Source organism: Gymnoscopelus braueri (assembly GCF_963280865.1).
Source record: "Gymnoscopelus braueri genome assembly, chromosome: 7".
Taxonomy (NCBI): domain Eukaryota; kingdom Metazoa; phylum Chordata; class Actinopteri; order Myctophiformes; family Myctophidae; genus Gymnoscopelus; species Gymnoscopelus braueri.
In genome coordinates this window covers 13,583,196-13,594,025 of record NC_137608.1, presented here as the reverse complement: position 1 = coordinate 13,594,025, position 10,830 = coordinate 13,583,196, and the positions used below count along the sequence as shown (strand labels likewise).

Sequence of the window (10,830 nt, the reverse complement as noted above, 5' to 3'; positions counted from 1 at the left end):
GGTTGTGCATTGTTCAGTCTAGCTTTTATTTTGTTTCTTAGTTTTTTACTTTAATTTTTTGTTAACAAAACATGTTTTTCCCTTTTAGTTTTAGTTTGAGTTAACTTTAATAATCCTGGTGTACTGACTAAGAAAGAACTACCAAATATGTCTTCAATATTAGCTTTTCTGCATTGCCTCCCTGTAAAACCAGAATATGATTTAAATCATTCTTCTCACCTACAGTATAAAGCCCTAAATGGTCAGGCATGCATCATCATATCTTAAAAAGCTTTTTGTACCATAGTATCCCACTGGAACACTGTGCTCAATGTATAGGCTTATACTTATATTTTCTCATTTTGTATTACACGGACAAAAACACGCACAAAATTATCGGGATACGAACATTAAATACAACACAGGTATAATGCAATTATGTGAATGGCATCTAGCCTATACATCACCTACCGGTTGTGATTTGTCCCATGAACAAGCCAAGCCAGACGGTAAGCAGCAGTGATGAAGACATCTCTGTGTCTCTGACAGACAGGTCTGATAATGGAAGCACATACGGAAGCAGGTGTTGTTTATATTCCAGCTGAGAAGTAGGAGTTATCATAAGAAGACACACACACACACACACACACACACACACACACACACACACACACAGAGAGATGTTTAACCACCTTTATTTTTAAAAATAATGTCAATCTTTAGCACAAGTCAAAATTGTTAAAAAAACTATAATAGTGCCACATTTCTCCCCATACGCACGCGCACGCACGCACAAGCAGGGATTGGTTTGTGTCAGACTTGTATTGACATCTGACCCCTCTTAGGGTTGAACCATTATCACTGATTAAAAAGACATATCAATATCAGAGAAATTCACAATGAGAAAATATATTAAACATCAAAGTATTGTAGTGTGTGTGTGTGTTGTTTGAGGTGTACAGGTCTGAGTTGCTGTGTTCTCAGAGAGACAGACGGACGTCAGACTGAACTGCAGAGATGGACAAACACTGGACACAACAGATACATACGCTGACACAACTGAAGTACACACACACACACACACACACACCACACATGAAACGGGTCATTCAACATTTTATTGATGGTTATCATTGTACACTACAGTATATCTGCTGGTCTTAATAATGTTCTTATTAAAAATAGACTCCATAAGTATTAAAATGTGCATCAACATCTGAAACAAATTTGTTAAGTTATTACCTTTTTTAATCTTATAAGTCATTATTTATTTTACACATCAGCTATCACCAAACCGTTTTTTAAAGTGTGTGATGTAAATAAATCATGAGTTGAGGGATATTTTACTGACATAAAATGACACCAAATGAGCTCATTGGATTAGTCCTGTCTGTTTTGTTATAAAAGCTTGGCAACTTCGTGTCCGGTTACTTGGTGGACCAGTTTGATTTAATGAACTTATCTAGTCCAAATATATTAAATAACGAGGAAATAGGACAGTGTCACGTCACTGGGGGTTTGCAGCACACAGAGGGAGTGATAGCATGGGATGAAGCAACATAGAATCTCATGACTGAAACAAGTCCCAATCTGTGATTTGTGAAACAGCGTGAAAGGATGTTTTCTATCGCTAGTTTGACTTTCAGATACTCTTTCATCTATTTTCGGTGCGTGCCATGCTTTCATAGAAGACATGCAGGCTCAAAATTTGTGGCGACTGATAACATTAATCCATGTGATAGTTGCACGTGTGTTTCAAGAATGGGGACTCGGTCATTAAATTACCTATATTGACTATTATAGACTACATGGTTACCTTGTAACGATTGATTGATTGGTTTTATTTGTGGACCATCAGGCACAGAAATAAACACAAATATCCAAAGGCGTTTAACATGTTAAGTGAAAACACTTATTTCCAACATGGTCCCAAAGATGTTAAAGGACAATTAAAAACAAAGAATCACAAGACATTCAACATAAAACTAAACACAAATAATAACACAGTTTAAGACATTGAACATAATATATACAGGTCCCACATTAAAAACAAGGACAGCTGAACAGATTTCATTATAAGTGTTACCTTGTTCCATAAAAAGGTCCTAACCTGACTTCTATAAGCCCCCTGTCATATTTAAAAATGCAATGTTTAACGGAAGGCTGTTTCAACAACATGGCAGCGGTGTAAAAAACTATAACTTCAGGCTACATTATTATTCACTCAAGGCACTTTACATGAACGCACACTGGCCCTGGTATTATTCTTTGAGACATACATAGTTATTTGGGGTTATGGCCAAATCTGCCATTACCTCATAGGTGCAAATATCGCCACTGGGGTAAATTGAAGGTAAACATAAGTTCTTGAACTTATCCGATGGCCCCTCTTGAGGAATATTAGTCCAGACAATATGGTTGTTCTTTCAGTCCACAAAGTGTCAATTATTGCTTATAATGCGCGAGTGCACTTGGCTGGAGCATACAAATGCAGTCGGCTGAAATAAAAAACGAATATAAATCAAGAAAAGCACAAAATATCCAAGAAAGAAGCACCCGTTTGCCATGATTCTATGCACCAGTTTGCACACACAAGATGGCAGATGATTGATAGGCAATGCACGATGTCACTGTAGCTGAAATAATAGTACTGTATATAAATAAAATATACTGAAAAATGATTGATAAACTGTTTCACTGGTTACCTTCTCTATTAGCATGGAACCATACTAGATCAAATAAAAAAAATCTACTAACAATATACTTTCAATTCTGAAAAGAATGTTTTAATTCCAGCAGATCCCCCAAAACACACTGTATATGAGTTATACAGTATATTACACAAACGTTTTTAGTTTTTTTCCTTCATTTTAGAAAAATCTTTCTCAAGTAATATATATTCTTTCTTGATCCCTCTCATAATGTCTGGCTCTCATGCGGTCCCAGAAGACAAAAAAACAGGGGGGAAAAAGTGTGTATGTATGTGTATGTATATTGAAAAAACAATGAACTCTGGGAAAAAACTGTTCAGGCCAGAGTAGCTGAGGTCAGGGATCTGTGTGGATAGAGATCTTATCGATGGACTGAAGCATCTGGGAGGTCAAACGCAGTCTGTCTGATTCACCCAACAGCTGTCTGTACACATAGAGAGAAAGACAGACAGACAAACAAACAAGGCACTAGATTAAAAAAGTAAAACAATATGTTTAGAGGTACACAGTTACTAGGGCAGCTGGTCAACTAGTCTATTAAATAGTGCTGTTCCTGCTAGTCGACGTGGAAATAAATAGTATTCGGTTAAAACATTTATAATCGTACTTCTATTGTAAAACACACTTTCATTCTGTGAAAGGACACAGTTTTAAAATGAGCCCACAGCAGTCGTGGCTTATCGATGCTGATCCTCCTACTTCCTGAAGTGCTCAAAAACTAAAGAAAACCTGGTCAATAACAATAACAGGCCTATTTATAAATTATTTCAGTTACTTATTTTTAATATTTACCGTAACTTGTGTCATTCATTAGTAGTTATTGATAGAAATACTTACTTGATTGATTTGTGTGCATTGAAAACAGCCTGGTTTAGCTGTTCTGAAGCCAGCTGAGCGTTGTGTCTCATGTTGGAAACTGTCTCTGACTCCTCCGTCTTCATTGCAGCATTCTCTGACCTCAACATCTCACACTGGACCTACACACACACACACACACACACACACACACACACACACACACACACACACACACACACACACACACACACACACACACACACACACACACACACACACACACACACACACACACACACACACACACACATACATAATTTAAATTATGATATGATTACACATTAACCGTCAACAATGTGATACTTTTAAGTCAACAGACTAGCGTCTTACCGTACGACAGCACGTCTCAGTCTCTAGTCTAGCCTGTGTTCACAGGTATCATCTACTATGTAGACATTTTGTTTCACTGATCTTCTGCTAATATTTCTTACAGGAGGGATGTTTTTAAAGCTCCCTCTGTTGCTACTAGCATCGCGAGCCAGGCCGTTTCATTCTCATTACTCCACGATACAATCTTCGGCCTGAATACCCATCGTAGATGCTATCACGGGCCCACGATAATATTGAGATGTTTTTGTTATCACTGTAAACCCATTACTACCACCTTAATTAGTGTTCATTTTGACAGCAAATTTGTATTTAGTCTTAGTCTTTTGAATAACACACCATTTAGTTTTAGTCCTATTTTAGTCTTCTGAAATTGTTTAGTCTAGTCTTAGTCGACTAAATATCAAAACCTTTTTTAAAAAGTCTTTTAGTCGACAGAATTAACACTGCCACCGGTAAACACATCACTAATCATAATCATAATAATGATGTAAACAATTAAATGGTTGTACCTGTAGTTGCTGTAGGTCCTGTTTGAGTCTGGATACACTGTTCTCTGCCTTCACTGCTCGCTTCTAAAAGATGGACATTTAGGTGCATATAGGTGCATATTAGGTAAGGTACACAGACAGTTGAGTTCTACATCATCAGTAAATTAAGAACTATTACAACTACAATTTAGCTTTCTACCCACAATGTGGCTAAAGGTTTAGGAGACATACCGTCATCAGTTGGAGGTTCTGTTCCACAGACTGGACCATGCTCTCCAGAGCTTGTGCCTCCTTCTCCTCCTGCAACGTCCTCTGGAGTAACTCCTCAGACAGCTGATGGATCCTGGTAACCATACGTATAATAGTTATAAATAATCATTTTCACAAGCCCAGTCTTATTTTCACAGAGACAGAGAGGGTGATGATAAGCTGTATGTTGATTGGCCAACTGCTGTATAATGGTTAACCCAACCTAAAAAGTCATATCTATCCCTAGAGGTTATACAGGAACTGACCAATCGGCAGAGCTGAAGTGGCAAGGCGGGCTGAACTAAGCTCCATCTGTGGAGCTCAGCTAGATCAGGTTACGGAACTCTCCATATCAAACACGGTTAAAACTCACCTGCCATTCTCGGCTGAGGAGCTACGTACCTGTGTAAATGCTGTTGTCTGATTGGCTCACCTGTGTTGGCCGCTGTCGTATTTCTTCTGGAGGTCTTTGAGAGTTATTTTCAAACACACGTTCTCCTCCTTCAACTGGAACACACACACACACACACACACCAAGTGTCAAGACTGTGGTCCTTACAGATGTGTGTGTGTGTGTGTGTGTGTGTGTGTGTACCTGCTGTAGCTGGTTGTTGCTCATAGAGGAGGTGTCAGGAGACTCAATGGATGTCTCATCATCTCCCTCATAGTGCTCTCCGTTCAGACTGATCTTACTGATCCCAGAGGAGAACCTGTTTGTCCAGATCAAACAAAGTTGGTATAAAATACATTTTTGGTTTCTATTTCATATTGTCTCTGTCGGGTGGAAACCTCATATGTCCCGTGTTACTTTTCAAATTCAAAACGAGCAAAAGTAGCAGATCTACAAGCTCAAGACGCGGCGGATCTGCTACTTTTGATGCTTTTGTGTGACACTGTAGTATGGTGAAATAGGGCATTCATTTACAAAAACAAAAGTTAGAATATGGAGTTGGGAGGTTTCTGCCCCACAGCAACGATGTTATTAACATATATACAACGTAAGACATTCTCTGGTCAGTTTGTCAGAGTGGCTCAGAGCCTCTGACTGAAGACCAAAAGCCTAATTTATCTCCCTCAGCCACGGGGGAACCTCACCTACCTGGTCACCTCCTCCTCTTCATCTTCTAGCCACAGGGAGGCGCTGCTGTCCTCTTCCTGCTGGTAGCTCTGCCCCCACTCCTCCTGAACACAGTAGGCTGACCTCATTACTCATTCATCCATCATAATAATAAATAATAATAATAACAATAATAATACATGACATTTATATAGCGCTTTTCAAGACACCCAGAAATTGCTTTACAAATCAAAACAAACAACATCTGTTGCTTGCGTGCATTGTCGATGACAATGCACGCAAGCAACATAAAGGTGATTGACAATATTTGGACAATATCATGGCCAGATAGCTATACAACCCTATACAAGACTACTAGGCTACTACCAAAGTTAAACATTGCTTTAAACAAATGTTAAAACAAAAGGACAATATCACTTTGTCCCAAAGTTGTACCCATAATATAATGCAAACATGAATTGAAGACAACACACAATAGGCTGCTCCTTACACCCAACCGGACCAAAGCCATTTGAACTGACAGAGCGACCGACTGTCATCATGTAGCCTCGATCTCCAGGCTTTTATTGTTTAGTGTTACTAAAAAATAAAAGCCTGGCCCAGCGCATCGGTGTACTCGGTATAAGGAAGTGTTTCACTTCCCAACCAACCAGAGTGCAGTGGGCGTCGCTCGTAATGTTGTGTTAACGGGGCGGGGGTTGACGGACAGATCGGTGAACCAATGGGATCAGCCGCAGTCTCTCGCCGGCTCTTTACACCCGCCCCTCTATACACGAAATCAGGAGCGTTGGGGCAGTCTAGTCATCATGAGATGCCTGAGGTGTTCAAATGATTAAACACAAAACTAAACCTTACAACACTTTATCACTGTACCTGTGGCAGGAGGGAGGGGTCAGCAAAGAAACTGCTTTTGACCTCAGAGTCAAAGTTCGGACTGCTGGCTCTCTGCAAACAGATGGGTAGAGACAGAGAGAGAGAGAGACAGGTATATACAGTAGCTGAAGAGACAAGAGTGATAGACAAGCAGCGAGACAGACAGGTGGGTATAATAATCTTAACATCAGATTTCATACAGTGTTCTTCTACCACATTTGGCTTTCTTTGTGGTGCATGGTCCTTCCTTGAGCATTAATTTACACAGTAGGGCAGGGCAATTAACCGAATATAATTTATATCTACATCTTGCTCATGTAGATTGATTGATTAACCAGGAAGCAGGTTGTTTTTCCTTCTTTTTCTTATATATCAATGATATAAAAAAATATAAAAATTTGAATCGATTTTTTATAATCCACTAAATCAATAAGTCTAACCACTTAACTCTGTTATACTTTGCATACAAACACAGCAAAATAACCAATCTACAAGCTCACCAGCTTGTAGATCTGCTATTTTCACAATTTATAATTTATTTAAGTAATCGTGTATTAATCGTAATCTAGGCACACGTTAGAAATAATCATCAACTGTATTTCTTTAATATAAAACCATGTCAAGACTAAACACTTCAGCCTTCTATCCTCATCAGTGTTTCAGTGTGTGAATGTCACGCAGATATACCTAACAAAGACGCATGAACCTGTCAGCCAGCACACCACTATTAGAGTGTGCGTGCGTGTGTGTGTGTGTGTGTGTGTGTGTGTGTGTGTGTGTGTGTGTGTGTGTGTGTGTGTGTGTGTGTGTGTGTGTGTGTGTGTGTGTGTGTGTGTGTGTGTGTGTGTGTGTGTGTGTGTGTGGTGTCAGTCCTGTGTCCAGTCCTCAGTACCATGTCTTCCTGTGTGTCTGTCTGTGTCTTACATCGCAGGAACTCCTTGAAGGAAAATGGATTCAGGTCATCTCCCTCAGCCTCCTCATCTACAGGCAAAAAAACAGAAAATGGATTCAGGTCATCTCCCTCAGCCTCATCATCCACAGACAAAAAAACATGGATTCAGTTAGTCTCCCTCAGCCTTATCATCTACAGACAACAAACAACATCAAGCTTTATTCACATTAATGATGATGATATAATATAATACAAATATAACATAAAATAATATAACAAACATTGCATAGTATTTATTATTAATATTATCATATGCATGGTCACAGATAATACTCAATTCTGATTGGCCAGGTGTATAATTAAGAACATTTCGTGCACAGAGCTGCAGAAAGTTAATCAACTTAGTGAACTTACCGTCTGTGATGATGAGAGTCTTGACAGAGCTCTTATGTTTATGTTTAGACATGATCAGACAGACAGACAGACAGACAGTCAGTCAGTCAGTCAGTCAGTCAGACAGACAGACAGACAGACAGTCAGTCAGTCAGTCAGTCAGTCAGACAGACAGACAGACAGACAGACAGACAGACGGAACCCAGTATCTATGCAGGGGTCTGTTTACAGTCTCTCTCCCCAGTTAGCTTTCTGCCATTAGCTTTCTGCTAACTAGCTAAACGTCTCCAGTTTCGCCGTGTTTAAACTAACCACTACAATGGAGCAGACCTCTCCACAGTGTAGTTAAAGCATGTCTGCTGTGTAGACTAGACAGACACATGAAGTCCGCTCCACACAACTTATCAGATGTTTAGCCCCAGCAGGGTTCCCACCATATCAGCTGACCACAACACAACAGTGTGAAGTGAGACGCTCAAGGATGTAAAGACTTCCGGCTATGGCCTTCAAAATAAAACGCATCAGAACAGAAATAAAGTTAAAGGGATAGTTCACCCAAAACAATTACCTATTTTCTATCAATTACACACCCCATGAAGCCTGGTATTCATGGCGTTTTTTGTTTTTTTTTGTCGCATTCCTAAGCCAATACTTTGATGACCGCGGAGTCTCCGCCGGTCATCAAATTATTGGCTTAGGAATGCGACAAAAACTAAACAATCTACATGAATTCATGGCTCAAATTCATTTTGGGGGTGAACTATTCCTTTAACAGTTATGAAGGGCAGCTTAAGCTTGTGTGAGTCTCAAGTTATGACAATGACGTCTCAAGAAAAAGTTGAGCGTTCAGCGTTAGAGCATTGACAATGATTGGCACAAGGTTTTCCCCTTGCCTGTCCAGCCTGTCCAGCTATACTTGACAAATCCACTTTGACGCACGTGGTGCTGGGTGTGTGTGTGTGTGTGTGTGTTGGTGTTTGGTCTGAAAGGACCAAACAGAGTCCGTCATGCTGCTGTGACACTACTGGGTCATGACGAGGCTCATGGACTGAAAAGGTTCTGCATGTACTAACTCCACACTGTGCAACTTTTGTACAGGTGCACGCACGGTCACCATAGAGCAGTAGGGTTGTTCTCAAACTTTTTCATTTCAAGGACCCCCCAGTTTACTATGCATTAGGTCACGGATCCCCATAACTCTGAGAGTGTACAAATGGAACCCAATGGACCCGAAAGGGTCCATTGGGTTCCATTTGTACTCTCTCAGAGTTACAAATCATTATAGCCTATAGCTGGGGACTCTGGTACCCCCAAATGGACATTGATTTGGTTCCATTTGTTCTCTCTCAGAGTTACAAATCATTTATCTGGGTACCCACTGGCCTGGAACCCCCTCAAGGAACCCTGGGTGGTCCCCGGACCCAACTTTAGGAACCACTGCCTGGTACGGAAGATGCTCAAAACATGACCACAATCCTGAGGAATCGGAATTGAGCAGCCGAGCGGCCTCTTCTAAACCCAGAGGAGAAGGGTCATTCATCAAAAGATCCTAGTCAACCCTTCAATAGACCATATTCACACGGCGGCCATGTTTCTATGAAGTCAATGAAAGTAGTCACCCCGGGTGGCGGCACTTTCAATGTTAAATTCCAATATGGCCGCCGTGTGAATATGGTCTATGGCAGGGGTCCTCAACAGGCGGACCGCGGTCCATGACCGGACCGCGGGACACCTCTCTGTGGACCCTGGGAAAATTATAATCGGTTTTACCCTAAAACCGAAAGAAAGTAACAAAAACGGGGGGAAAAGTACCCGAATCCGCCAAAATCCGCGAAAGAAATCTAGCCTTATTCAAAAACGTATTTGTGGACCTGCAAGATTTGTTGTTGAGGACCCCTGGATGGAGTGTTCCCTCTCCAACCGTCTGGCAAATGGAACCATGGGTTTCGATCCAGCAGAATTCGATTCCTAAAGACTTCTGAACTAAATAAAGTGATATAAACTCAAAAACTAAAGATACAGTGGAAGATTTAGGGATTTTATTGGATTTCAATTATCTTGGAAACACTAATTCAAACATTAAATTGACTGTTGCATACTCCAAAGACAAGACATGACAATGAAGGTGATGACCATAAATTACATTATACACTTTTAGAACAGTGTTTCTCAAACATTCGGATATCAAGGACCCTGAATTGAGACACAGACCCCCATTCAAAATGATGTTGTGCTATAGGGACAAGAGAAGATTGCCAGAGAAGATTTGTGTTGTAAAGAAAGCCTATTCCCAAATGTGTCACCGTTTTTCCAAATAAGGGAAAACCCTCTGAAGGAACCACTGATTTAGAGACCTGCAGAAACCCTCATAATAAGGGGAGGAAATTGAAAAAAGAAAAGGGGGAAACATATATATGTTTGACATTCTCTTTTCTGAAATAAAAATATTATTTAAAAAAAGAAAAAGGAAACCCTCATAATTCTCTGGATCTTTTCATCCCCACAACTTCAAGATAAATCTCATATGGTCAATGTCAGCTCTCTGAAGTCTGAACCCTCTCTCTGTCTCTGTCTCCCTCTGTCTCTCTCTGTATAAGTGTTAGCCTACAGTGTACACTGTATAAGTGTACCATATTGTATATATTACAGACTGTATGATTGTTGAATATTTGCCTATATATGATTATTTCTTATTTTTTTATAATTACTTTTTATGAGTAGGCTACTATTTTATTGTTATCCATACTGTTGAGGGAGTTTGAAGTGCAGTTTTATAGGTGAATGTATGTGTTATTTTAGCAGGTTTTCCCCTCTATTCATGCTTTTATTTTGAAGTCAAGTCGTTCCACATTGGCTGATTTCACAGAGCTGAGCCCGACTCAGCTGACAGCTCCCAAGAACACGTGATCAGTCCACAACTTCTCATTGGCTGAGCCGTGGCGGGATGACATGCGTGACATAGCAACACTAGGAATAGAG

General features: G+C 40.1%; 1 protein-coding gene across 1 annotated transcript; it reads right to left on the bottom strand.

The window, feature by feature from the left end:
* Positions 1-1,110: 1,110 nt before the first annotated feature.
* entr1 (endosome associated trafficking regulator 1) lies at positions 1,111-8,301 on the bottom strand. The gene is made up of 10 exons (XM_080433412.1): positions 7,873-8,301; positions 7,459-7,547; positions 6,567-6,638; positions 5,715-5,797; positions 5,211-5,325; positions 5,049-5,122; positions 4,598-4,709; positions 4,388-4,450; positions 3,528-3,667; positions 1,111-3,114 (listed from the first exon to the last, which is right to left on the bottom strand). The coding sequence occupies exons 1-10, from the start codon at positions 7,922-7,924 to the stop codon at positions 3,027-3,029; spliced, it is 888 nt and encodes a 295-aa protein (XP_080289538.1). The 5' UTR covers positions 7,925-8,301; the 3' UTR covers positions 1,111-3,026.
* Positions 8,302-10,830: the final 2,529 nt, after the last annotated feature.

Coding starts and splice junctions, on each gene's coding strand:
- entr1 (XM_080433412.1), bottom strand. CDS start 7,924: ATGTCTAAACATAAACATAAGAGCTCTGTCAAGACTCTCATCATCACA. Junction 4,710..5,048: donor TACGACAGCGGCCAACACAG/GTGAGCCAATCA, acceptor TATGGTTACCAG/GATCCATCAGCTGTCTGAGG. Junction 3,115..3,527: donor AATGCACACAAATCAATCAA/GTAAGTATTTCT, acceptor CTATGTGTACAG/ACAGCTGTTGGGTGAATCAG.